Here is a 26,329-nt window from a genome sequence, read left to right as displayed (position 1 = left end):
ATATTCCCTTGTATCCATTCACCAGTGGACGGACGTTTGGGTTGTTTCCACCTCTTGGCTATCGTGAGTAATGCTGCCAAGATTCCTGTACAAGTTTCTGTGAGGACAGAGATTTTCAGTTCTATTGGGGCAGAACTGCTGGGTCCTATGGTAACTCGACGCTTAACGTTTTGAGGAACCGCTGGACTGTTTTCCAAAGCGGCAGCCCCATTTTACATTCCTGCCAGCTGTGTGTGAGGGTTCAGCCTTACACATCACCGTCATGATTGTTGAAGATTCTAATAATAACAATCAAAGAACAGCAGGTGCTGCAGGGGGAGCATTTATTTCAAGCCCCAGATGGGACACACACTCCAAGGGCTCCCAGGTGCCTGGAGGGGGTTGGGGGGGGCAGCGCCCAGATCCTCACTTCCAGCGGCCTCCAACGCGGCCCTTCCCGGCCCCCTTCCGGCTGTAGGAGAAGGAGGGGTGTCAGGAAGGAAGGCCTCCCTGACCCACCTCTGAGATGGGTCCCTGTCCTCAGTTCAGGGAGTCCATCCCCCCAAATCCCCGCCCTCTCCGCCAGAGGAAGAGGCCGGCAAGTGCCTTCTCATTGGGCTCACTGCCTGGAGTGGCGTGATTAGTGGTCACAGGCCCACAGGCGGGTAGGAGTTGATGTCAGTGGGTGAGCTCAGGATGTTCATATGGGTGCTGATAAATATTTATGGGTACAGGGACAGGGGGAAGGAAAGGGTGAGTGACTGAGAGAGGATCAGGGAGGCTGGGGTGAAAGAGACAGAAAGACGAAAAGTGAGGTGGAGAGAGAAGATGAAGAGAAGGCAGAGGGGAGGGAGGGAGGGAAGGAGAGAGGGGAGATAGAACAAGAAACAGAGGAAAAGCCGGGCTTCTCAACCTCAGCACGAGCAACATTCGGGGGCCGGCTCGTTCTGTGGTGAGGGCTGTCCTGTGTGTTGTAGGACATGGAACAGCAGCCCTGGGCTCCACCCACCAGGTGCCAGTAGCATCCCCCTCCCCAGACAGGTTCGAGACATCCCCCTATGCCGGGGTTGGGGGCAAGATCACCCCCGCCCCGAGAACCAGTGATTTAGAGGGACATAGAAACAGGGATTGAGACCCCAGAAGAGAGCTGGAGGGTGGAGAGGAAAGGACAGCTTATGAGACCGTCCCAGAGGAAGAGGGACAAAGACAGAGCCCCCAGGAAGGGGTGGAGAACTGAAACTCAGAGTGAGGGACAGCCAGAGGAAAGGAAAGAGAGGCCCCAAGAGTCAGATGGAGGGGTGTGGGGCTCAGGGCGGGTTCACACTTACAACTTCTGGGCGTGGCTGATGCGATTGTACAGAACATTGATCTGCAGAGACAAGAGGGAGATTCTGGCACAGCCGAGGGACAGGCCCGCTCATCCCCTACCCAGCCCCAGCCCAGCCCCCCACCCAGCCACCCCCAGCCCCGCCTGGCCTCCAGCAGAGATGGGTCTCACCTCATATTTCTGCTGCTTCAGCTTCTCCATCAGGTCAAACTTCTCGGACTCCAACTGGTGGATCCAGTCCGACAGTTCCTGGGCCTTGTCCCTGGCAGGGCAGAAGGGCTGTCAGGGAAGGGAGCCAGGCCAGGCCATGAGCCCACAGAGGCTGAGGGAATTGTTCAAAGCCACACAGCGAGTCTCTGAGTTCAACATTATTGGTGCCATTTTGTTAATATTTGAGGCCACGATATTCAAAGTGAATTGCAGCAAGGGGTTTTAAAATCTCCACCCACTTCTCCATATCCAAAACAGAGAGCTCACGTTTCTCTAAGGGAGAATGAGCATGGTTAAGGGCCTAGGCCCTGGAGTCAGAAAGCCTTGGTTCAAATACCAGCTTTGGAATTCTCTGGTTTGTGACTATGGCCAAGTGACTCCCCCTAGGATCCTTCTTCCCTCTCCAGAAAAATGTAGAAATCAAACGGTGAAAGAAATGGCTGGTTGCCCACCTTCTCCCTTTCTTCCTTAGAAATCGAATTTTTTGCAGTAGGCTCAGTTAAAAAGTTTCTCTCCCCAATCTCCCTTACAGGTAGGGTAGCCAATGGGATGAAAGTAGGTCATTGGGTGGAGCTTCCAGGTAAGACTTTGTGGGTTCTGCTTTACAATTTCTGCTGCTTGGATATGATGGCTGGAACTCCAGCAGCCACATTGGACCATGAGGTGATTTTGAGAACAGAAATATTGGGCTAAAAGTAGTGGAGCAAAAAAATAGGAGCCTGAGTCTCTAATGATTTTGTAGAGTTGCCATACCAGCTATGGACTACCGATTTCTTCTATGTGAGAAAACAAACCTCTATATTTTAGGCTGCTATAGTCAGATCTCAGTTATTAGAGGCCAAACTTATTCTGAACTGTTAAAAATCTACTGCCTTGAACTGTTATAGAATGAGAGAATAGGTATAAAGTACGAGGCACATGCTAAATATTCGACAAATATTACTATTCTTTTTATTCTTACTAGCAGTCTTTGTTTTCTTTTGCCAGCTAATGGTCCTCAAATGCTGTCTCTTCCATGGTGTATTTTACTTTAAAATTTTATAGACCATCATATGACCTCTATCTAATAAATAAAACTTAAATAACCTGAGATCCTCAAAATATATTAGTAGATCCAAATTACGAGTGGATGTGTGGTGAGGGAAGGAAAGAGGAGGAAAAAGGAACTTTAGCGACATGGTGGGCTGGAGCCAAATCTACGCATCCTTTCCTGACTCCGAGTGCACGGTTCTCACGCTGGTAGTTTGACCTCAGCATGGTGGGAGTATTTACACCGTGGAAATGAGCAAATGCTAAGATGTGGACTTTTAGGCCCTGGAGATCCACTTGTTAAACATTTACCATCACACCACTTTGTAAAAGAGTGAGGAAGAGCACAGACTACCGCACCAGACTGCCTGGGTTCAAATCCCCACTCTTCCACTTGCAAGCTGTGCAACCCTGGAAAGGTTACTTAACCTCTCTGTGCCTAGGGTTGCTCTTTTTTTTTTTTAATGTTCCAGTTGCTTATCTTTAACATGAGGGTGATAACAGTATTACAGTGTCTACCTCATAGGGTTGTAAGCCCTCCACAGGGGCTGCTGCTGCCATTATCATGATGATGAAGATCAGCCCCCTGACCTTTCACTGCTCTGTGACGTAGATTTTGTTATCATAGCCTCATTTTACCAGTGAGGTAAGCAAGGCTCACAGAAGGTAAACAACGTGCCTAAGATCACACAGCTGTACGTGGTGAAGCCGGCACTGAGCCCCTGGCAAGTGGTTTCAGATGTTGAGCTCCAAACCCCATCACTGTGCTGCCTAGGAGGTGGTGGATGTTTCTGACTTTAAAGTCTGTGCCTGGGCCAGAAAATGTCAAGACGCAGACGAGGGCCCTGGAGGAAAGACCCTCCCCGTCCTTCCCTCAGGTGGCTTACCATGAGATGCAGGCTGTGCAGACAGTGAGCTGTGAAGGGCAAGACAGAGCCCCATCCAGAAGAGATTTGGCTGGAAAACTGTTGCCAGTGTATCTGGCTTTAATTCAGGTAAAAGATGGGGCCTATTCAGAGTTCCCAGGGGGCATCAAAACACCATAATCTCCTAAATTTTGGTCAGATCTGTTGTCTGGCTTCCGTAGTATCACCCAGACTCTACAGGTCTCGGCACCCACAAAACGTGGGGCCTATATCAGTGAAACGTTCCACAGGGGAGTCTACAGGGGCGCAGAGAGGGAGAGACACTTGCCCAAAGGCACACAGCACCAGGGCTTCCGCCCATTCGGATCTGGGTCAGGCGTCCCCTTATCTGCCTGTCTCATACCCAGGCCCCTCCCACCTACCGGAGCTGTTCTTCTCCCATGTGGTCGATGTTCAGAGGCTTTTTACGCTCCGACAAGATGCGCAGTTTCATCTCACGCCCTGTCTGGCGCTTACCCCGCTTCTGTTCTGCCTGAGGTTGAAAAGGACATCGTGAGCTGGGGGATGGGTCCTCCGGAGGGCTCCGCACATCAGGACCCAGGGGTCGAGGCCCCGAGCCCTCCTCGCTCAGACCCAGACCTCCAGCCCCTCCTCCCTCAGACCCAAGGGTCCGAGCCCCCAACGCCTCCCCCTTCAGACCCAGGGGTCTGGGCCCCCAACCCCTCCTCCCTCAGCCCAGACACCCAGCCCCTCCCCACTCAGACCCGGGGAACGGGCCCCCAACGCCTCGCCCTTCAGACCCAAGGGTCCGGGTCTCCAGCCTCTCCCCCTGCAGACCCAGGAGTCCTGCCCCTATTTCCTCCCACTTCAGACCCAGGGGTCCGGGCCCCCAGCCCCTCCTCCCACATCTTTGGGAGACCAGTCCTTTGCATACCACACCACCCGTTTCCTGTTCAGGCCTTAGCAGGCTGAACTCACCTTGACCAGGTAACCCCCAAAATGGGCCCCCATGTTGGACAGAACCTTCTTCTTTTTGGCGTCATCCTCAGCCCGCTTCTTGGCCTCTTCCTCTTCCTTCCGCATCTTCTCCTCCTGTGGGAAGAAAGGGGTTAATCCCTGGGCCTCCCTCCAGCACCCTGGACTGAGAGGGGAGGGGGTCTGAGATGGGCACGTGGGAGGGGGCCCTCTTCTGCACTGAGTGAAGCAGGGATCAGTCAGACCCAAGCATAAAACAAGGTCAATATCAGAACAGGCAAGGATGCTGACGGTCCCCTCCTCACCTTTCCAGGCCTGGCTGTGTGACCACCTGCAAGTCCTTCCTCCTCTTTGAGACTTTATATACCACCCCCAAGGAAAATATTAAACTAGTGGAGGGATGTGCTTGCTTTTTTCTGCATGCTCCAGCCTGAAATGGCCAATGGTGATCTTTGCTGTGTGACCTCAGTGCAGGCACGTACCCTCTCTGGGACTTACTCTTCCTTAGTCTCATGAGAGGAGAATGACTGTCCTCAGAGGGTCATGGAAGGTAACTTGTGATGGGAGTTGGGGGGCTTGGGGCAGTAAAGCCTTGAGCCTGAGGAATAGGTTCTAGAATGCCTTCACTAAGGCATTACCACATCCAGAAAGTCTGCATTGCATGTTCCAGAATTAGTGGCTTGTCCAGACCAAAGCCCCCTCCCCACTGGAGAGGCAGGTGAGATGGGCATGATGGTGTTTCACTTGCCCAGGATTCCCCACCTGAATTAATTTCCTCTCGCTGCTGTAATTTGCAAACAGAGTGGCTTAAAACAATGAAAGCTTATCAGCTTATAGTTCTGTAGGTCAGAAGTCTGAAATGGGTCTCATGAGCTAAATCAAGGTATGGACAGGGCTGGGTCCTTCTGGAGGCATTAGGGGAGATTCACTCCTTTTGCTCTTCCGGCTTCTAGGGGCCGCCTGCATCCCTTGGCTCAGGGCCACTTCCTCCATCTTCAAAGGTCCTCCCTTGTTTAAGGACCCTTGTGATAACATTGGGCTCATCCAGAAAATCCAGGAGAATCTCCTGATCTCAAGATCCTTAACTTAATCATACCTACAAAGTCCCTTTTGCCAGGTAGGTTCCCATATTCATAGTCTCTGGGAATTAGGATGTGGACATCTTTGGGAGACCAGTCCTTTGCGTACCACACCACCCGTTTCCTGTTCTTCAAAAGTGGTTTCAGGGGGCTTCTCTGGTGGCACAGTGGTTAAGAATCCACCTGCCGGGGGCTTCCCTGGTGGTGCAGTGGTTAAGAATCCGCCTGCTAATGCAGGGGACATGGGTTCGAGCTCTGGTCCGGGAAGATCCCACATGCCACAGAGCAATTGGGCCCACGAGCCACAACTACTGAAGCCCGTGTGCCTAAAGCCCATGCTCTGCAACAAGAGAAAAGTACAATCTACGATAGAAAAAAAAAAAATCAATAAAGTGGACTGCATCAAATTAAAAAAAAAAAAAAAAAAGAATCCACCTGCCGGGGCTTCCCTGGTGGCACAGTGGTTAAGAATCCACCTGCCAATGCAGGGGACACGGGTTCGAGCCCTGGTCTGGGAAGATCCCACATGTCATGGAGCAACTAAGCCTGTGCGCCACAACTACTGAGCCTGTGCTCTAGAGCCCACGAGCCACACCTACTGAGCCTGCGTGCCACATCTAGTGAAGCCCACATGTCTAGAGCCCGTGCTCTGAAACAAGAGAAGCCACCACAATGAGAAGCCCGCGCACCGCAATGAAGAGTAGCCCCCGCTCACCGCAACTAGAGAAAGCTGGTGCACAGCAGCAACGAAGACCCAATGCAGCCAATAAATAAATAAATAAATAAACAAATAAAGTGGTTTGAGGGACTTCGCTGGTGGTCCAGTGGTTAAGACTCTGTGAGGGAGCATGGGTTTGATCCCTGGTCGGGGAACTAAGATCCCACGTGCCACACAGCGTGGCAAAAAAAAAAAAAAAAAAAAAAGTGGTTTGAGTGAGCCACTCCTGATGCCAAGTCAGGTCATGTTTTCAAGGGTTAAACCAATAGGAGCATTCTAGCCACTCTCTCCCAACTAGCCAGTGATTCACTCCACAGTGGACAGGTGAACAATCTGAAAACGTCCCAGGATTTGTGCAGGAGACAGAGAAAAGAGGAGTTTAAGCCAGAGCTGCTGGTGGACATTTGCCACCCCTGCCTGGGAACCAACTGGTTTGCCTGGGACTGATGAGATGCAGGATTTTCAGGGCTCAGACCAGGAAAGTGCCAGGCAAACCAGGATGAGTTGCTCACCCTCCTGGACACACTGTCCACAGAAATATTGGCCAAGATGGGAAGATAAAAGCTGGGTCTTTGTGATATTATTTGAGTCCCTTGATCCAGCCATGCCTGAAGCAAGCCATGCCCTAGACCTTTTAGTTATATGAGCCAATAAAGTTCTCTTTCTGCTAAGTTCAGTTTGGGTTGGAGTTTCTGTCCCTTCCAACAGAAAGACCCTTGAATAATACAGCATGAGGACTTTTATGGGATCACAGAGAATATCGTGAGTGGAAAATTGCAGTGTCCAGCTGAAAAAGTAACATATGGGCCCCGGGAGGAGGGGAAACACCCACCACCAGCTTAGCCTGACGCTCGCGCTCCTTCTCGGTTCTGAAGCGCTGTTGCTCAGCTCTCTCCGCCCGGCGCCGCTCCTGGGGGAGAGAGAAGAATGAGGGGGTGCAGGGACCACTATGCACCCCCTTTATCACTTCCCAAGGTAGGTCAAGAGTGGCGATGGGCACCAACTTGGGTACTTTCCCAAAAGTTTCAGCCTTGGGTCTGTAGTGGATGGGAACGTATCTCCCAAGGCCCAAAGGATGGAAGGAGCGAGAAGAATTTGGGGAACCCCACCTCCCTTGACTCACAATGCGCTCTTTTAGCGCCACGAGCTCCTCTTCCTCTTTCTTCCGCTGTTCAAAATGCACGTCAATGAGCGTCTGCAGCTCCAGCAGATCTTTTTCCATGCGCTTCCGGTGGATGTCCTAGGGGACAGAGGGTGGGAGCACGGTCATACCCCAGGTGGTGCCCCAAGAGGGCGCCAACCTCTCAGCACTTCTGAGAAGCATCAGGAGGGGGAGCCCTTTGCAGCAAGAATTGGTGCGGTTGGGCTTCCCTGGTGGCGCAGTGGTTAAGAATCCGCCTGCCAATGCAGGGCACACATGTTTGAGCCCTAGTCTGGGAAGATACCACATGCCACAGAGCAACTAAGCCCGTGGGCCACAACTACTGAGCCTGCACTCTAGAGCCCGCGAGCCACAACTACTGAAGCCTGTGCGCCTAGAGCCCGTGTGCCGCAACAAGAGAAGCCACCGCAATGAGAAGCCCGCTCACCGCAACGAAGAGTAGCCCCTGCTCGCTCTGCAACTAGAGAAAGCCCGCGCACAGCAACGAAAACCCAACGCAGGTAAAAATAAATAAATAAATAAATAAATAAAGAGAGAATTGGTGGGGTTGACAGCTGGGACAGACGTCTGCCATGCATGGCGTTTCCAGCAGATGGCAGCAAAGCATCGTATTCTGACACTAAGGGGCTGTCAAGACACAATTCCAAAAGAAGGGGGTAGGAAACAAACAAACAAAAGGGAAAAAACAAACAAAAAACAGTGGCTAGGGAGGGGCACCTCTTCCTAATGTTGCACCCTATAGGCTAGCAGCCCCTCCTGGGATGGGATGTCTGTTACTTACATCGAAGTCCACACGTTCCCCCTCTGGGATCTTTGGGGGTATCAGCGGAGGTACCACGGGCCGGCTAAGTGGACAGAAGAGGAGAAACACTGAGCAGTCTGACCTCCCTGCTGAATGTGAAATATTTTACTAATAACGTTTTATATGGATTAATGTTGAAATTATGAGATTTTGGCTATAACAGGTTGAGTAAAATACACCATTGGGATTAATTTTACCTGTTTGGGTTTACTTTTTAAAAGGCTGCTAGTAAAAAAAAAATTGTTTTTTAAGTTATTACATATGTGGCTTGCATTGTATTTGTATTGGGTGGTGCTGCTCTGGGGCACTGTCCTTGTCCTCGCCTTGATTTCCTGCCCTGGGCACTCCCACTTCTTAGAATTTTCTCTTTCTTTGGTTTCTTTCTTTCTTTCTTTTTTTAAGCTGGAGAATTTATTTGTATTCTTGCAGTTTTATACTAGGAAGTCAACGTTTAATTTAATAATTCATTGTTCACAATGGATTTATAAGAAACTTTAATCCTTAAATTGTACATCAGTATCCTATGACTCCAAATCTTATTTATCACTCTCCTTCCAGTCTAAAGAAAATGATCATGTCATTTATTAACTTCCACAGACAGCACAGTACCACTGACATAACATTTGGCTTGAAGTCCTACACTCATATGAAAATTAAGAATAGCCAGTATCAAACTGGCCTGAAACCTGATTGTGTTCCTGGCTCAAGATACCTGTAGTAAATTTGTAAGTCCACACTAAGACACAAAAGTAAACTAGGGTGTGTATATCGTATAAAAAACTTTTCACAGTAGAGTAAAAATAACATTAAAATGTTACAAAATTTCAATCATATTACAGTGTTTTAATCAATTAGCTTTCAAAATGCCTGATTAACTGAATTAAATGCAAATAACTTTGTATGGGATTTTTTTAATGTTTGCCCAGCATTTCAAAATGGTTATGGAATATAACTTTTAAAATATCAAAATATGCTATACATATTGCACTTTTCTGCTAGGCTGGGCTAGTATCCTCCATGGCAAGATACCAAAACTACTGAATAAAATACACTTTAAAATCAATAGGTATTTTATTAATTTCCTTGAAATTATCCTCATCATTACCAAAACCTTCCAGGATTTTGTAAGATTTGATTTCTTAAATACAGTTTTAAAGTTTAACTTAAGGAATGAAAAAAACCCTCATATACTTGACTTTTTATTTCCTTTTTTGGTCATTCAATGATCAAAGAGAATTTTAAACGAATTATGCTTCATCTTTCCTGGCTTAATAAAAAGCAACAATTTCTATTAACCAAATTAAGAGAGCTTTGCCCTTTGATTCATTCGTGGGACACTCTTGTGATTAATGTCATTCACTCCTGTGACTTCGATTATCATCAATTACCGAGGAGTCACCAACTCTGTCTCCAGCCCAGACTCTTTCCCAAACCCCAGACTCCAGTAAACAGATGCTTCCTGAACATTTCCTGCCTTTGCACACACCCTGAGCCCCAACTGAGCTCATCAACCTGTGGGTCTCTCAGTCTGTGGCCCCTTTCCACCCTATGCCCTCTGCTCCAGCTTAGGCCTTTTCCCCTTGAAAACTCACCACATCCTACAGTTCCCTGGTCATGTCATGTGCCTTTGTGCCCCCGGGCCTTTGCACACTCTGTTTGCTCTGCCCACAATGCCCTTCCCCTGATATACTCTACCCCTGAGACCTTCCGTCTTCCAACAAGCTTTCCCTGACACTGAAGCACACCTGTGCTTTCATGTGCCCCTGTGCTCTCAGCCAGATCTGACCCTCGGCCCCCTCTACTCAGAACCCTTCCATGGCTCCCCGGTGTCCCAGAGAATTTCTGCAACTCATGCTCGATTGCTGCCTCCTCGCATCTCCAAGCTTTGTCCCCAGTATCACACCCTCCAGGGGTGAGCGCTCACAGACTTCACTGGTCTGCCTAGTTTGGATCTTTCTCATCAGAATGACCTGTGTCTGCCTCTGTTCCCTGAAACACTGGCCTAGATCCAGCTACTGGACCTTGCACACACTACTCCGCTTCATCATCTACAACCTCCCTTCTACTTCCTTCAGCTAGAAAACTCCTCTGCCCTCAGGACTCGGCATCACCTCCCCTGGGAAGCCTTCCTTGATTGCCTAGGGCACAGATAGGGCCCTCTTCTGCACTACCATTGCTGTATCTGGGTCTGCTTCACCAACAGGACAGCAAGAGTCTGACTCCTGCCAAACACGGTGGGAAGTTCACCAGAAATGTTTGTGGAAAGAAGGAATCACTGTCCTTTTCTATGTTTCCATTTCCCCGCTCTCCTTCTCTGCCTTTCTTGCATCCTATCTCTGGAGGTGGGGGACATATTTAAGAGGACATGATTGGGACCCTCACCCCCCAGGATCTCACCTTGGCTTGGGGCGCTCCTCTTCTGGTGGAGGGATACAAAAAGATAATTAGCAAGAGTTCGTGGGGTGAGCAAGACACATCCAAAGTAGGGACCCGCCTCCAAGCCTTTGTCCCCACAAGCCCAGTTCCCTTCTCCTGCAGCTCTGGGGGAAGGGTATGGGGGGGGGAAGAGGATAAGGGAAATCGGGGTGGCCATAAAGGAGGGATAGGGTCACACGCATCAGATATACATTCAGAACTGGTGTGGGGATCCCCCTCCCATTTCTCTGGGAACCCAGATGTCCAAACCCCCAGACCATAAGGAGAAAAAAAAAAGCAAACCCACAGACCCTCGTTCTACATACCCAGAGCTCCTGCCCTCCATCAAGATCTAGCAGTGCAGGGAGGCCCCAAGCACCCTCTTCACTCGGTGACCCAGGAGTTGTGTCCCCAGCCCCCTCCCCCTTGGGGACAGAGGGATACAGACTCCCACTGCTAGTCCCTGCTACAACCCACGCCCCAACCTTTGAATGTATATGAAGGAGACAAGTAACAGACAGGCGAAGATGAGAGGGGGGAGGGGTGCCTCTCCGCACACATCCAACCCTTCTATAAGTATTCCTCCAGACTGGGGAAGAAGGCTTGGGTGTCGGTCCCTTTAAGAAGGAAGGGAACGGGTTAAAGCCATTGGAGGCTATTTCCCTTCTTGGCCACCAGAGAGCGCGACAGCTCTCCGGGGCTTAAAGGACCGGGCCTGGGACGGGTTACGGGGACGGGTTACGGGAGAGGGGAGGGAGTCATCTTGGAGGTCAGGGCCCTGAGGACCCCCGAAATCGGCCTCAGGAAGCGAAGCAGCCGCGGTTACCTCGCTCATCCACCGGCTCCGGCTCCTCGGGGGCTGGGGAGGGGGCGGGAGGAGAAGCGAGGACTTGGGGAGCCGGGGGAGGGGAGCAGCCATGCCCGGATGCGGGAAGGGGAGAGAGGGGAGAGAGGGGAGAGGCTGTTAAAGGAGCTGAGGCCGAGGCCATCGAGATCCCCGTCCCCCTCCCAGCCTGCACCCCGTGGACTAGCGTCCCCACCGCACCCAGCCCCCCGGTGCTGCGTCCAGCTCCAGACCTGCGGAGTCCAGGGCCTCACCTTCCTCCTCCTCCTCCTCAGCAGCCTCCTCTACTGGAAGGGGTGGGGGAGAGAAGAGGAGGCGTGAGGAGCCCGGGTGGGGGTGGGGCGGAGACCGAAGGGACTTCAGATGGGGGGAAGAGTGGGTGAGTGCGCAGAGACCCGCGTTCGGGTTCGAGTCTCATCTAGACGGGGGGGACCCCTCTGGGCCTCAGCTGCAAGTGGGCCCACTGAGCTTTTCCCACGGGCTGTGCGGACCAGGAGGGTGGGCTTAGGGCAGGGTGGGCTAAGATGCGCCAAGGTGTCCCCACCTCCCCTCCCCGCCAAGGCCAGCCCACTCTCCACTCACCTTCAGGCTGCTCCCTGAGGACCCAGGTGGGAAGGAAAGAGGGAGGGGGAGAGTTAGGCGCCTTGGAGGTGGGAGGTGTCTCCACCGCTCCAGGGCCCCAGCCCTCCTGCCAGCATCACTCACTCCTCATATTCCTGCTCTTCGGCGTCCGACATCCTGGTGTCCTGCTGTGACCTACTAACAGCAGAGAACAGGCGGAGTGGGGTGGGGTCCAGAGGAGGAGGGGCTGGGGGCCGGGACCCCTGGGTCTGAGGGAGGAAGGACTGGGGGTCTGAGGGGGGAGGGGCTGGGGGTCTGGATCCTTGGTCTGAGGGGGGAGGGGCTGGGGGTCTGGACCCCTGGGTCTGAGGGAGGAGGGGCCGGGGACCTGGACTCCTGGGTCTGAGGGGGGAGGGGCTGGGGGTCTGGATCCTGGGTCTGAGGGGGCTGGGGCTGGGGACCCCCATCTCCTAAAGACTCCTAAACCGTGGGTGAAGACAGCGCGTTGGGAGATACGGTCCGGGCAGAGCCCCAGGGCTGCAGCCCCCGCCCCCTGACCACAGCTGTCCCCTTTTGTCTTATGACAAGTCCGTAGGAACCTGATCTGGGTAGGGATTAGGAGGAGGTATTTGGGAAGGGACAGTGGTCCGAAGACAATAGCTGCCCCACCCCCAGGGTCTATTTTGGGGGGATGTCATAGAGGGTGACACAGAGGACATTTCCTGAGAAGTATTCGTGGAGGGGGGGTTCTGGGAGAATTAATTATACCCGCTGCCCTCTCCCACCCCAGGTCCCCTCCCCTTTGGCTGGTTATCTGCCCACCTGTCGCCTCCTTTCACCTTCACCCACTGCCATGGAGGGGACAGGACACATCAGAGCAGCCTCTGTCCCCAGACCTCATCCTGACCCCTAAATACTAAGACTCCTCAATCTCTGAGATCCCCAAGGCGCCCAGGTTGAGAGACCCCACAAAATCCCCAAACCCACAGACCCCAATTTATGAATTCTGAAAACCAGTAACTCCTCATATCTCCAGGTTCTGAGACTCTAACTGTCGAGACTCCCGATTATGGGCGCCCTAAAATCCTGACCCCCTAGGTCTTGACATTCCCTAAATTCTGAAACCTCAGGACTGTGAGACCCCAAAATCTGGATGCCTAAACTCAGAGGACTGATTCATGAAACCCCCAAATATGACATTACAAATTCTAATACCTCCCATCATGAGACATCAGATTCTGCGACCTCGATTCCTAAATTGCCAGATTCTGAGACACTGCCCCCCAGTTCTGACACCCAGACTGTCTGTCATCCAAGCCCAGGGACTCCCAGTTTCTGAGATTCCCTCAGACTCAGACCTCCGAGGTCCTAAGGTGTTATATTCTGGGACACCCAAACCCTGCATTCCCAGCTTCTATAACCCCCAAGTCCTAATACGTTCCCTTCCATCCCCAGTTCCTCTGGGACCGTTACCTGAGGCTGCGTCTGCAGAGGCGTGAGCGGTGGGGCAGTCTTGCTGGGCAGGCTGAAGCACCCCCAGTTTATAGTGGGAGGCTCAGCCCCGCCCCAGGGGGAGAGGGAGGGGTAGAGAATTCCTTTCCTCACACTCAGAGGCTGCCCTGCCCCCACTCTGGCTCCACCTTCGGGATCGAGGCACCTCCTGGCTGTTCCAAAGCCTCTCCTCCATCCCAAAAGCATTGTCCAGGAACCCCGGGCTGGGTCAGGCCACCCTCGGGCTCCCCATCTCCCAGGTCACACTACACACTATGCTCTGAAGCCCCTGGACTCAGCATGCAGTAGGTCCTTGGAGGATGCTTATTGATGAAAGGGGTACAAGGGACCCCTTCTCACTCCATGAAGGGGTCCCTTTCTCCGTGTCTCTCTGGGCCTCCACTTCCCATACCCCGTTTCCCTGTCTCTATCTCTCCTTTGTCTCTGTGACTCTCCGTCTGTGTTTCTCTGTGTGTGTCTGTCTCAGCTTCTCTGTCTCCCCACTTCTGTCTCTGTCCATCTCTCTGTCCCCCACCCCCACCCCCATCCCTTTGTCTGCCACCAGGATTCCACCCTGGTGACAACAGGCGCTAAAGTGGGGAAACAGGTGTGGGAGGGGGAGGGGAGGGGAGGGGGAGGGGTGTGTCAGGCCCACAGGACCTCACACTCCCCACCTCCATCGGACACTGATCTTTTTTGGTATCTCCCTCCCCCTTCCCAGCCAATCCACAACCTTGAACTCCAGGGGCTTCCTCACCCCTCTGTGCCAGTGTCTGTCTCTCTCCCCATTTCTGATGCTATGCGTTTCTCAGGGGTTGGCTTTGGGGCTCTCTCTGCATCTGTCTCTGAGTTCTTCACTCTGTCTCTGTGCTGCCAGTTTTTCTCTCTGCATTTCCGTGGGTGTCTCTGTGTATCTGCCTCTCTTGGTGTCTGGCTATTGGTGTCTGTGTCTCCAGGTGTCCCTGTGCTTCTCTGTGACTCGGTTTCTGTCTGTCTTTAGCTCTGTGTCTGTTTTCATCTTTCTAGTTCTTGTGTGTGTGTGTGTGGTGGGCGGGGGGTGTCTCTTTGTATCTGCAGTTCTCCCTCTGTGGGTCCTCATTTCTGTCTCTTCCAGGGCGAGGTCATCTCCGTCTCTCTGTGTGTATCTGTCTCTGTTTCCCCTTTCTGTGCACTGCTTCCTATGAATCTCTGCCTGTTTTCCCTCTCCCTTTGGGTCTCTGACGCAGTCTGTCCGTGTCTCTGTGTGTCTGCCTTTGGGCCCTGGTCTCGGCGCCTCTGTGCAGCTCCACGTGGAGACCCAGCTCTGCTCCTGATGTGCCCTGTGGCTTTGGGGGAGCCTGGCCCTCAGTTCTCCCGCCTCTCTCACACCTAAGCCCCCCTGGTAATAGACACACAGCCAAGCCCAGCTCAGAGAGAAGCTTTATTCCTCGGGGCCATCCTCAGGGCCAGGGCCAGGGCTGTGCACAGGCCGGCTCAACCCTCAAACTTTTTCTTGCGGCCTTGCATTCCACTCAGCGCATCGATGTTCTTGCGCCAGTCTCCTACCTCCCGGTTTTCCTGGAGGATCGTGTCAGAGGTTAGGGTGTCTTCCTGGTCTACAGGCTCTCAGATATCCTCCACTTGCCCTCCCACCTGCTGGGCCACTCTATTCTGGATGCCCATCACAGAGTCTGGTTCTGGAACACTTCTTGTCCCCTTAGACGATCCCTTCCAATTTGCCCCACTTCCTGTCTCCCTGCTGCACTTCTTGTCTCCCTCTTGGACTTCCTGTGTCCCTCCTGCACTTCCTGTCTCCCCTCTGCATTTCCTGTGTCCCTCCTGCACTTCCTGTCTCCCCTCTGCATTTCCTGTGTCCCTCCTGCACTTCCTGTCTTCCTCCTGCACTTCCCATTTCCCTCTTGGACTTCCTGTCTCCCTCATGCACTCCTTTTCTCTCATGAACATCCTGGAGACATCATGCACTTCCTGACTCCTTGCCACTTCCATTCTCTCTAATGCACTTCCTGTCTTCCGCTTCTACATTCTGTCTTCCTCTTGCATTTCCTGTGCCCCTCCTGTACTTCCTGTGGAAGACCCTTACCAGATACTTCTCCCCACAACTCCCAGTGCCACCTGCCCTCAGGCTAGTCCCTAGAATTGCTCACACACACACACACCTTCTCCCCTAAGCACCCCCTTTCCTGGACCTGTAGCCACACTCACCTTCTCCGTGTCCTCCTTCTTCACCTGCTTGAGGTGGGCCCGCAGGTCTAAGGACTCCTTAGCCCTGGTCCCCAGCAGTGCCTGCATCATGGCATCCGCAGAGATCCGCACTCTACGCAGAGTGGGCCGCTTAAACTTGCCCCGAAGGTCAAAGATCTTCTGGGTCAGATCTGCGATCTGGTAGCAGCCCGTAAAGGGAGGTGGAGGCTCCTCCTCCCACTTCCTCCTTGCCTCACTCTCCCACCCTGCACTTCCCTCCTATCCCGATCCAGGTTCTACCTAGCTTAGGCTCCTACCACCTTCGAGACAAAATCCAAGCTCCCCATCCTGAAATTGGAACCTGATCTGCCCCAGCCTCATCTCTGAAAACTACTGACACATCCCAGTCCAGCTACACGCATCTCACAGTTCCCTGGCCCACACCTGAACTCCCTTACCAACACTTGAGGCTCCAGCCACACATGTTCACAAACACATTTTCCGCTTTCCCATCTCCTGGGTCTTGCGTGTGCTGTTCCCTCTGCCTGGAACAGCATTCCCTGACCGTACTGTACCCAGCCTTCCGCCCCCTCCCTGCCAGGCTCCCAGAGCTGTCCTGGGTCTCCTAGTGTCTGTAACCATAAGCAGCTGCAAGGGTCCAGGCTGAGACCAGAGCCCCAGGCATCACCCCCTACCCTGAAGCGACCCAGACAGCCCAGCGTCTCCCACCTCTGTGATGTTCTTAGTGACTTTCACCTCCACGTCGTATCTCTCCTCATCCACTTTGTCCACGCGGGCGTGGAGCTGTCGGCACAAGTCCTGGTGGAGGAATGCAGTGTGCGTGGTGGGGGGAAGGCTGGGGGTCTGGACTCCTGGGGTCTGAGGGAGGAGGAGCTGGGGACCTGGACATCTGGTCCTGGAGGAGTAGATTGAAGCCAGACCCTGGGGAACTGCGAACAAAGCAGAACTCCAGAGCCAGGTGTTCTGAGAATCTGGACTGGAGTGGGTTGGAGGAACCGACCTCTGGGTTTTGAGATTGTAGGCAGCTGCAGGCCACATTCTGAACTCCTGAGGGTAAGAATTGGGAGTTTGGACCCGAAGGTCCTGAGCAGAAAGGGGGCGTAGTAACTGTACCCCTGAGTCCTAAGGGATGCAAGATCGGACAGTAGGAACCTCGGATCCTGGGCTAGGCAGGAGTCCCTGATTGGAGCCGGTACCTGCAGATCCGCGAAGCCCAGCCCGGCCAGCTCCAGAGGCTGGCACCGCGTGCTCAGAACGCGCCCCTTCTCTCCTCGCCGCTCCTCTGCTTCCCGCTCCAGCTCCTGTTTCGCAACCTGCAGCATCAGGGTCTGCGGAGGAGACGACGGGTACGGCAGCACAGGTATGGGGGATGAGGACAGAGCGGGATAGCCACCCCCGCCGGGCCCCGCCCTCTAATCCCAGGCCTGCTTCCAGAGACCTGCCCCCCACCAAGGTTGATGTCCATCATTCCAAGGCCCCGCCCCTCCCTTTCAGGGCCTCCCGCCCACTTGCTCTTCCGAAGCCCCACCCAACTTCCAAGCCCCGCCCCCTGAAGACACCTAGGCGCTCTCCCCAGGCGCATCGCACCTTCAGCTGCAGTTTTCTCGAGGCGGAGATCTTAGACTTTTTCTGCCGGGGTAAGACAGAGCAAGGAAGGATGAGCGAGGAGGATCCGCAGGAGGACGCCGGGAGGAGCTTCAGAACCCGCCCCCTCGAGCCAGGTCCAGATTTAGTCCCGCCTCCAACTCCAGCCTTCAGTCTACGGGAAGCCACGCCCCTCATTCCCATCCACCAATGTGGTGTCTCTGGCTACGCACCTCCCCCCACCATCTCTAAGCAATCTCAGTTCCCACGGGCAGCGGGACTTCGTCCGTAGGCAAGCTCTCACCAATCAGAGCCCAGCCCTCTGATAAACTCCGCCCCTGAAGCGCCTCATCCGCTTGGGCTCCGCCCACGACCAAAGACCGGTAAAGGCCCTGGCTCCGCCTCTCCTCCCCAAGCTGCGGGTAACCTAAGAATCCGAATCCAGACCCTGCGAAGTCCCGCCCGGCTCCGCCCACCGCGCTGGCCCCGCCCTCACCTTGGCGTGCGGCTCCGTGGCGTAGGCGCGGTAGTTGGCTGAGGAGCGGCGTCGTACAGGGGGTGGCGCGGGGCGCGGGTCCCCCGCCTGAGATTGGGGGAACGGAGCTGAGTCATCACAGGGACCCCCTCCCCAACCCCTCTCCATGCAGTCTTCCAGGGCTGCAGCCTCTCGCCCCAGCGCCCTCCCGGCAGCGCCCTCCCCGGCCAGGCGGGTCCAGCCCACGCCGACTCACCACATCGTCGCTCCTGGAGGGAGAGAAACCAGGAAAAAGGGGTTAATGGTAGGCCTGGGTCCTGTCCACGCCGTGTCCTAAGGGACCCCAGAGGCCCCTCTGACCGACAGGTCCGGCCCGCCAGCTGCCGCTTCTCGGCTCCTAGGGGTCGGATTCCCAGACTCTTACCTCATTCCGATGCCCAGGAGTCCTGTCCCTACCTCCCTTCTCAGGCCTCTCACCCCTCACAGGAACCCGGGAGATCACCCCGCTACCCGCCACTGCCTCGGGCCTCAGGAGTCCCGGTTACCAATCTTCACTCACCAGTCCTCCATGCTGAGTCTCAGGCCAGGGGTTGCGGAAGGCAGAGCAGGGGACAAGGGGCTCTTGGAGGGTCAGTGAGGGGGCGTCCGGAGTGACCTTGAAGGCCCCTGGGGCCTCTGTCTCGTCCGGTCTGCTCAAGCCTCACTGAGGACACTGAGATAAAGGGCGAGGACAGAGACTAAATATATTGCTGCCCCCTCCTCTCCCTGCCCAGGATTCGAGATAACGGGGCGCGTGAGGGCTGGGGCGGGCCATGCTCCAGCTGGATCACCCCTCCTTCTTGGCGGCCTGGGAATCCAGCCCCTCCCTCCTCCCACCTAGGTGTCCAGACCCCCAACCTCTCCATCCTCAGACCCCGATGGGTGCCCAGGCCCCCAAAACCCTCCTCCTTCTGACACAGGAGTCCAGGCCCCCAGCCCCTCTTCCCTCTGACACAAGAGTTCGGACCCCAACGTCCTCCTCCCTCAGACCCAGGAGTCTAGGCCCCGCCCCCTCACTAAATTGTAATTCTCCTTGAGGGCCGGAACTCTTTTTTACCCTGTTATGGCCAGTTTCAGTGCCCCAAACCTGTTAGCCATTCCATAAATTTTGCTGATTTATTTGAGAATCCAGGTGTGGGGTGCCCAGGCTCTCAGCAGGCAGCACGGAGAAATTCACCCCTGGCCCTCTTGGGAACCCAGAAATCTGGTCTCGAGTCTCCTCTCCTGAACACTCCTGCCCCTCCCCTCTCCCAGCCCTGGAGACAGACAGGCAGGAAAGACACACGGACACACGGGGAAGAAGATCTGGCTCTCTTTACTTTGACCACCCTAGTGTTGACCAGCCTGTGAGAGGAGACACCCCCAGCCCCTAGTTAGGAGTGGGATGCCTGGGGATGAGGGGACCACGCAGAGGGCCTGAGCCCCAGGGCCGGATCTCCAGGCTGGTTTTAGAGTCTTGGGAGCGGAATGTAGAACTCAAGAGAACAATCTAGAATTCTAGGAATAAAATATAGAATCCCAGGAATGGAATCTGAAATTCTAGCGACACCTCTGGCGCTGAGTGAGAATGCTGGGAGTATAATTGAGTATTCTAGAGGCGCGTTCTGATCCTAAGACCCGACTTTAGAAGTTAGGGATTGGGGAGTTGGTCTCTGGAGGTACAGTCAGACTCTCTGGTGTGGGGGTCTGACTCCCTGTGGGTGGAACCAAAGCCTCCAACAGTGAAGCCTGAGACTCTGAGGGCCGTTTGAGGGGTTCAGAGGGTGGGATCCCGCCTTCAAGGGGCTGGCTCAGGTCTTCGGGGGGAGGGTTGGTTGCCTCAAGGGGCGGGGCCAGGACTCCCGGTGGCGGAGTCCCAGATCCCACAGCTGGGTCCTTGTGGCTGGGAGCAGAGTCTCCGGCCTTGTAGAAGCGCTCGAAGGTCTGCGAGCGCCTGGCCCCCGGCTGTGGGGCGAATCCAGCCGCCTGTGCTAACTCCGCGACCCGGGTGGAGAACCCCTGCAGCTGCTCCTGACGCAGGTCCACTAGGAACCTGGAACCAGGAAGCAGCGTGTTAGGGGACCTGGCTTTCCGCCCCCAGTCTGGAAGTTCCCCGCCCTGCTCTCCGCTGGCTCACTGGGCTAATTCGACAATGAGGCGTCCTCCGGGGGCCACGCAGGCACCGAGCTCAGGGCTGAGAAGGTGGACCATCCTGCGGAGAGAAAAGGGGAGGGCTGAGGCTCAGACTTTTAAGTCCTGAGGGAAGAGGCGGGCTGGGGACCTAGATTCTGATTACGGAGTGTCTGGAGGCCTGGATTCCTGGGTCTGAAGGAGGAGGGGTTGGGGGAGGGAAATCTGGGAACCTCCTAGGCCCTCTTACCCACAGGCCACGTAGAGAAGCTGGAACCGTCCCTTGTAGCAGCTCTTGTGGTGAAGGGTCTGGGCAGAACCGAGGGACAGGAAGTGGACAGTGAAGGATTCCGGGACAGGGGCTGCTGGGGAAGGGAAGACTGGCAGAGTTAGGCAGACAGACAAGGCTTGGAGATGACTCGCCTTGTCCGTCTTCAAGCCCTTTCTCATCCTTTCTCTTAGGCAGATTCCTGGAAAATTCTGGGAAGATTGGCCTGGCATGCAGAGACCCATTTTACAGACCAGGCAACTGAGATTCAAGAGAAGAAAAGAGAGTGGTTGGCCCATGGCCACACAAGACATCCATTCACACGGGAGGGCCAAGTTAGGGGATGGGTAGAAGGAGGCACGACCAGATTTGGCGGGGGGGGGGGGGGCTCTCCAGCGTTAAGCTGGGACCCAGCTTAACCTTGTTAAAATGTTCTCAGCCTCTTGGACTTCTGCAGGTAGGGTGAGAATTCTACTACTGGAATTCAGAATGCTAAGGATGGTGTCAGGATTTAGGAAAGGGAGAGAAGCTCAAAGAGAAGAGAGAAAAATAGACCGGATGTCGGGAAGGGGAGGTCACTTGTCCAGGCATTAGATACCATATCAGTCCATACTTGGACTTGAAACACCAGAAGCCTGAAGCCCGGGACAGGGGTCCGGGTCCCATTCTCTCTCAGACATGATCACCCGAGCCCCACTTTCCATCTCAAGGAAGAAGGCTGAGTCCGTCGCTTACCAGGCTCCGGGCTTCCATCCGCGTCGCCTTGCACCTGCGCGGGGTCTCCCTGGGCGGCTCTCGTGCGCCCCCAGGCGGCCATCTCTCGAAACAGCTCCGTCACGTTGTGCTGCGTGATCTCGCCCGCGGTCTTTGGGGGAGAAGGCGCGTGGCCGGATGCGGGGCTAGGACGGCGGGGCCGGGCTGGCAGGGGAGAGGCTTAGAGTACGCCACCCCCACACTCCCCCACCCCCAGAGCTAGCATCTCGCGGGCAAGCTTACACTTCCAGACTGGCCCTAGGAAGTAGAGAGGGGGCGCATAGGGGGCGGGGCCTGGACGGCAGGGGGCGGGGTCTCGCGAACTCGCCTCCAGCCCCAGCACCTCCAGCCTCAAACCTTGATAGGTTGCCCGTTGCTGGTCCTCAGGAGGGTCTCGTCGTCCGCTTCGATGCCGAAGGCCACGAAGGGCCCCGTGACGATGTCCCCCCAGTACCCGCGCGCTGCTACGCGCTCCCCGCGCTGGGAAATCAGGGAGAGAGGAGACGGGTGAGGTCGATGTTGGGGACTCCGACTCCTGGGCCCCCGAAAAGAAGCAGCAGCCAGGGCAGGGAGTGGACTCGCACGTGGCTCAGGAGGCGACCGGACGCCAGGGTCCGGTTGGGCACGTGATAAGCGCTGGAGTCTCTGAGTTCAAAGGCGACTCCTGTGTCCCTCCAGCGCCGGAACTCACTGGTGTGGATGACTCGGGCCTGGAGTGGGGGGATGCAAGAAAAGAGGCCTCAGTGAATCTGGTATATGGATCCCAGGATCTCCTCCCAAAGACCCAGCACTGAGGGCCTCTGGCACCCTTTTCCTTCAGACCCAGGATTCCGGGCCCCCAACCGCTGCTTCCTCAAGCCCCAGCCCCTCCTCCTACACACCCAGGACTGGAGACCCCAGGCCCCTCCTCCCAGCCCTCACCCCGCGATCGTGCAGCTTCATGTGCAGGTCCCAGTCGCTGACACCGCGCCGGGCGTCGTACCGGGAGCCCAGGTAGTGGCGCAGCCTCGAGTCCCACAGGCGGCTCATGGGGAAAGCCTCGGGCCCCTTCTCCCCTCCGGCCCAGAAACGGAACACGGCCTCCAGGGCGTCGCGCTCGCGGAACTGCACGGCCAGGCCCGCGTGGAGAGAGAACGAGGGAGAAGCGGCTGCAGGAACGAAGGCTTCTCTTACCTGATCCTCCCTTCCCTCCCAGAGCGTGGGAACGATTCTCTTTTTTCTCAGATGAAGAAACTGAGGCTTCGAGAGTAGAAGCCACCCCCAGGGCCATATCCCACTGTGGGAGCCGGGGAGCCCTCAGCTCGATCCATCAACGCAAACCCTTTTGGACTACCCATCCCCATTCTTCCCGCCGCCACGCGGATCCCCGCCGGTGAGGGTCGCAGGCCGGGCGGCGGCACCTTCAGGGCGCCCAGGCTGAGCCAGGGCAGCTGCTCCGCCAGGCGATCGGGCTCCGGGACGAGGCGAGCCAGGCGGCCGGCCTGGGCGCGCACGAAGGCGGCCACAGGGGGGCGCAGCAGCGCGTTCCCCCACACCTCCAGGAAGGTCTCGCTCCTCTCTGCGGGGAGGGGGAAGAAAATGAGAGGAGGGGCCAGAGGAGTGAGCCCAGAAATGAGACCCGTGCGGATGACGCACACCCACTTTATAGTGATCTTCTTATTCCACAGTCGTGTAATGAGCACAACGGACCCAGGCAAACTCCCTACCCACCTGAAGAGCTAGAACACGAAGAATAACTTACACCTCACCTAGGTCTCCTCGCCTATTCCTTCCCACCCCCTGCAGGTAACCCCAATCCTGAATTTCATGTTTGTTTCCCTTGCCTTAAAAAAGGAAAAGTTGTATATAGATATAGATGGAGATGAAGATTTATGTGTGTTAAAGTGTTGAATATTTTCACTTTAGTTAAGAATCTTATAAAAGGGACTTCCCTGGTGGTGCAGTGCATAAGACTCCGCACTCCCAATGCAGGCGGCCCGGGTTCGATCCCCGGTCAGGGAACTAGATCCTACATGCATGCTGCAACTAAGAGTTAGCCTGCCGCAACTAAGGTCACACAGCAAGCAGAGTCAGAATTTGAACACAGCCTGCCTGAGTCTACACTCTGCTCTAGGCACTAAACTGAAGTTTTTGTTACTGGGAAATAATCATTTACCACCCAAGTCCTCCTTCTCCCCCTCCTCCTTATAATCTCACTTCCAAGGCCGCTTCCTCCACGCAGATTCCCTGGGGTGCACACCTCTAACTAAGGGAGACTCAGGCCTGAGGGAGGCTTTGGGCAGGACTGAGCTCAGCTCAGCCAAACCCTCCCCACACCTGGGGGACTCACTACCTCTCAGGAAGCCCTTTGATCTCTTTTGGGCTTCTCCCTCGCTAAGAGGTTTTGAATGCTTACACTGTGTCATGCACAGTTCATGCACAGTTCTGAGAGTTTTATGTGGCTTTTCTCCTGGAATTCCCTAAATGATTCTAGGAAGTATTATCTTTTATCCCCATTGCAAAAGTGGGAAAAGCTGAGGCTCTAAGGCTACCAAACAAATGAGCAAGTGATGAAATAGGGAACAATGTCCAAAATGTTTAACCGCACCCTTGAAATGCCAGAATTCCTGCAGGGAGGGGAAAGGAGGTGGGGGCCAGATTGCCGGGTCTTTGCTGACCTTGCAACCCCATCTTCTCAGGATCCTCCAGGGCTAGGCTGAAAATCAGCATGTGTCGGGCTACAGCTTCCATATTATTCTCCAGCACATAAAACTGGAAGGATAGACAGGGAAGAACGATTCTGAGACCTGTGTTCCTGGCCCCTAGGAGACCCTGGAGTGGGAAACCTCAGCCCCCTCCTCCCACAGGACCCAGGAGACCTGTACACCAGCCCCACTCCTTCAAACACAGGAGTGTGGGCACTCAGAACCCTCCCCATCACTACTCAGGAGACTTGATCCTTAGGCTCTTCCTCCCACTTCAACCCAGGAGTCCCCAACACCAGCCCCTTCCCTCCTCAGGACCTAGGAGTCTGGGTCCCCAGCTCCCTCCTCCCTCAAGGACTCAGGAATCTGTGCTCTTATCTTCATCCTCCTCCTTCCAGGACCCCATAATCCCAGCTTACACGGAACCTCCTTCGAGGCCAGAGAGCCGCCCGGGCCAGGGTACGTAGCAGGTGTCGCCCATCCACGGAGCCCAACAGCAGCACATTTAGCTCGGGGGTCCCGTGCTCTGTAACGGCCTGTGAGTCTGGGTCCACAGGAGGACCTGACAAGACGACAGCGGGCTGGGGTTGGTGGCCTGGAGAGCGCCCCCTGAAGCCCCACCCAAGCACGATGGACTACAGCTCCCAGCAGGACTTGCACCCCTGGCCTTGGTTTTAAAAGGAGCTGTGCCTCTAAGCATTCTGGGACTCGTAGTTCGAAGAGGTATCTAGGCTGTCCACTGGAGGGCGCCCCCCGCCCTTGGAGCCTCAGAGAACGATAGCGCCAGACGTTACTGTCTGCCAGGCTGTGAAAGCAGCCGCTATGTCGGATGATTTGTGGTCCTGAGTGGGCGACTCACTCTCAGCTTGCAGGTCAACCGCCGGGGACAGGCCCCACCAGGACACAGAGCCGAAGCCAGTGCCCGAGCCCGCTGGTGTGGTCATCGCCCTGCGGGACAAACAACCCGGGAATCCCCAAATATCGTGTCTGCATTGCCCACCCATTCCCCTCTCACCTCCGCTGACTTCTCGCCCCTTTCACACCCGCCTCACCTTTATCCTTCCAAATAACCCGAGACGTCCCCTCCCTCTCCTCTCGGTGCGGCGCTGGGATCCGAAGGCCCCTACACAACTGCTGCCCATAGTCCCCGCCCTTTTCAATCAGTCGGCCAATAGGAGTGTGCGGGCTGGCACCACCGCGATCAACTGACCAATGAGAGCGAGGGAGACCTGTCGGTTGCAAACTTTTAGCCAATGGGAGCGCTAAAGGTTTGTGGGAGCAGTGGGCGAGAGGACGCGGTTGTCATGACGACGGCGCTAGAGGAGAAGGGGTGGGGCAAGAAGAGGCTGGGGCGGAGCTGGGGGCTATCCAAATTTCTGGAAGCTGGAGGCCTGGGCCGATTCAAATTTAGACCGAAAGGAACAGAATCTTGATAAACCCAAATTAAACTGAGGTGGCTTAGAACATAAACTATAGACCTCTGTGGCCCCATTTCCCCTCACACCCTGGCTCTATCACACAGGGCTTCTCTCCAGGTGAGAAAAACACAGCGAAGTACTGGGGCCAGCTAGCACTGGCCCCGGTTGTTAAATTTTCAGGAATTTTGTGACCTGGTTTTACACACAATCATTACTAAAAATTAAACTTTTTACTAAATTAATTACTAAAAATTAAATTCCAATAAAATACATTAAAATAAAAGTAATCATACTCAAAACTCATCACTTCCTACTTTATTATATTTTACAATTATTGATGGTCTTAAGGTTATTTACAGCTATTGTACCTGTAAGAAGGAAATGCTATTTTAATGCAATAGTTTAAAAAATGAAGTTGGCAAACTAGGACCATGGGCTGTCTATTTTTGTAAATAAAGTTTTATTAGAATAAGGGCCAGGATTAGGATAAGGCAGAGTGGTCCAAGTGAAGGGTCAGATCCTGTCTTTAAATTTTTTATATCTTATTTATTTTTCCATCTTGTATTTCTTTTTTGCATTAGTTTTGAATTTTAAAAAAATATTGCATTAAAATACTATCTATCTTGATTACTGGGTGTGTTGGTTTTGGTGACTTTGTTTTTGTTTTTGTTTTGGCTTTGCCTTAAATTTTGGGAGCCTTGTTCTACTCTGGGAAATACCATAGGATGGTGTGGTAGTAGGCATCTCTTCTCAACTCTATATTCAGACTTCACATTGGTGGCTTGAAATCAGCCACAGTGACAGTATTTACACCACAGAAGGGGGCAAGCTACACAACAGGGCTTCAGAGAGATGGTAACAGCACACCTCAGGAACCACACCAAGTCCTCTTTTGTCTCCAGGTCTATATGGCTTGTTTTTTTGTTTATTTATTTATTATTAATTTATTTATTTACTTGGCTGAGCCAGGTCTTATTTGTGGCACACAGGATCTTTTTCCTTTTTTTTTTTTTTTGGTTGCAGCACATGGCATCTTTTAATTGCGGCATGTGAGATCTAGTTCCCTGACCAGGGATCGAACCTGGGCACCCTGCATTGGGAGCATTGGGAGCACGGAGTCTTAGCTACTGAACCACCAGGGAAGTCCCTTTATGGCTTGTGTTGCTCCTTCTAACATCCTCCCCTTCTCCCCTTGGAAAACTCCAAATCATCCTTTCAACCTTAGCTGGGGATCTTCCTGAATTCTGCTCCTGCTTTTTCAGCAGATGGCCACTGTAGTCTACCCTGTGACTCCCTGTACTTTATATCTGGGGTTGAGGACGCTTGAGAATGTGGCTTT

At 54.3% G+C, this 26,329-nt stretch overlaps 3 protein-coding genes across 13 annotated transcripts; all 3 read right to left on the bottom strand.

Annotated features, from left to right (window-relative positions):
- Positions 1-306: 306 nt before the first annotated feature.
- Positions 307-16,454, bottom strand: TNNT1 (troponin T1, slow skeletal type). 7 transcript variants are annotated; one of them, XM_060085332.1, is made up of 14 exons: positions 16,369-16,454; positions 12,112-12,165; positions 11,989-12,011; positions 11,661-11,693; positions 11,389-11,451; positions 10,545-10,566; positions 8,127-8,190; positions 7,307-7,423; positions 7,016-7,093; positions 4,390-4,503; positions 3,834-3,943; positions 1,478-1,568; positions 1,308-1,348; positions 307-451 (listed from the first exon to the last, which is right to left on the bottom strand). In XM_060085332.1, the coding sequence occupies exons 2-14, from the start codon at positions 12,141-12,143 to the stop codon at positions 406-408; spliced, it is 834 nt and encodes a 277-aa protein (XP_059941315.1). In that variant the 5' UTR covers positions 12,144-12,165; positions 16,369-16,454; the 3' UTR covers positions 307-405. The 7 variants fall into 7 exon arrangements, with proteins under 7 accessions (XP_059941315.1, XP_059941317.1, XP_059941314.1 ...); XM_060085334.1 differs by having other exon boundaries at positions 12,112-12,162; positions 16,369-16,445; XM_060085331.1 differs by lacking the exon at positions 16,369-16,454 and adding an exon at positions 13,441-13,548.
- Positions 14,860-18,386, bottom strand: TNNI3 (troponin I3, cardiac type). Of its 2 annotated transcripts, XM_060085347.1 has the most exons (8): positions 18,279-18,386; positions 17,976-17,988; positions 17,741-17,827; positions 17,248-17,289; positions 16,857-16,988; positions 16,369-16,458; positions 15,661-15,837; positions 14,860-15,015 (listed from the first exon to the last, which is right to left on the bottom strand). In XM_060085347.1, the coding sequence occupies exons 1-8, from the start codon at positions 18,287-18,289 to the stop codon at positions 14,932-14,934; spliced, it is 636 nt and encodes a 211-aa protein (XP_059941330.1). In that variant the 5' UTR covers positions 18,290-18,386; the 3' UTR covers positions 14,860-14,931. The 2 variants fall into 2 exon arrangements, with proteins under 2 accessions (XP_059941330.1, XP_059941329.1); XM_060085346.1 differs by lacking the exons at positions 17,741-17,827; positions 17,976-17,988; positions 18,279-18,386 and having other exon boundaries at positions 17,248-17,448.
- On the bottom strand, positions 18,353-24,697 carry DNAAF3 (dynein axonemal assembly factor 3). 4 transcript variants are annotated; one of them, XM_060085259.1, is made up of 13 exons: positions 24,625-24,697; positions 24,432-24,520; positions 23,992-24,134; positions 23,546-23,639; positions 22,289-22,446; positions 21,810-21,992; positions 21,473-21,598; positions 21,246-21,368; positions 20,871-21,000; positions 20,118-20,247; positions 19,875-19,949; positions 19,577-19,790; positions 18,353-18,431 (listed from the first exon to the last, which is right to left on the bottom strand). In XM_060085259.1, exons 2-13 carry the CDS (start codon positions 24,514-24,516, stop codon positions 18,420-18,422), a joined length of 1,473 nt encoding a protein of 490 aa, XP_059941242.1. In that variant the 5' UTR covers positions 24,517-24,520; positions 24,625-24,697; the 3' UTR covers positions 18,353-18,419. The 4 variants fall into 4 exon arrangements, with proteins under 4 accessions (XP_059941242.1, XP_059941239.1, XP_059941243.1 ...); XM_060085256.1 differs by lacking the exon at positions 18,353-18,431 and having other exon boundaries at positions 18,780-19,790; XM_060085257.1 differs by lacking the exon at positions 18,353-18,431 and having other exon boundaries at positions 18,782-19,790; positions 20,118-20,232.
- Positions 24,698-26,329: the final 1,632 nt, after the last annotated feature.

The sequence above is a fragment of the Mesoplodon densirostris genome, chromosome 19 (genome assembly GCF_025265405.1).
Source record: "Mesoplodon densirostris isolate mMesDen1 chromosome 19, mMesDen1 primary haplotype, whole genome shotgun sequence".
Taxonomy (NCBI): domain Eukaryota; kingdom Metazoa; phylum Chordata; class Mammalia; order Artiodactyla; family Ziphiidae; genus Mesoplodon; species Mesoplodon densirostris.
The sequence above is the reverse complement of the archived record's forward strand: the minus strand, read 5'-3'. Positions and strand labels throughout refer to the sequence as shown.

Coding starts and splice junctions, on each gene's coding strand:
- TNNI3 (XM_060085346.1), bottom strand. CDS start 17,448: ATGGGAATGAGGGGCGTGGCTTCCCGTAGACTGAAGGCTGGAGTTGGA. Junction 16,459..16,856: donor TGGGCTTCGCGGATCTGCAG/GTACCGGCTCCA, acceptor TTCCTCCACCAG/GACTTGTGCCGACAGCTCCA. Junction 15,016..15,660: donor AGAAGGAGGACACGGAGAAG/GTGAGTGTGGCT, acceptor ACGATCCTCCAG/GAAAACCGGGAGGTAGGAGA.
- DNAAF3 (XM_060085256.1), bottom strand. CDS start 24,516: ATGACCACACCAGCGGGCTCGGGCACTGGCTTCGGCTCTGTGTCCTGG. Junction 22,447..23,545: donor TGAGAAGATGGGGTTGCAAG/GTCAGCAAAGAC, acceptor CCCTCCCCGCAG/AGAGGAGCGAGACCTTCCTG. Junction 19,950..20,117: donor CTTCTCTACGTGGCCTGTGG/GTAAGAGGGCCT, acceptor TTCTCTCCGCAG/GATGGTCCACCTTCTCAGCC.
- TNNT1 (XM_060085332.1), bottom strand. CDS start 12,143: ATGTCGGACGCCGAAGAGCAGGAATATGAGGA. Junction 11,694..11,988: donor CCTCAGGGAGCAGCCTGAAG/GTGAGTGGAGAG, acceptor CACCCCTTCCAG/TAGAGGAGGCTGCTGAGGAG. Junction 11,452..11,660: donor TGAGGAGGAGGAGGAGGAAG/GTGAGGCCCTGG, acceptor CGGCTCCCCAAG/TCCTCGCTTCTCCTCCCGCC.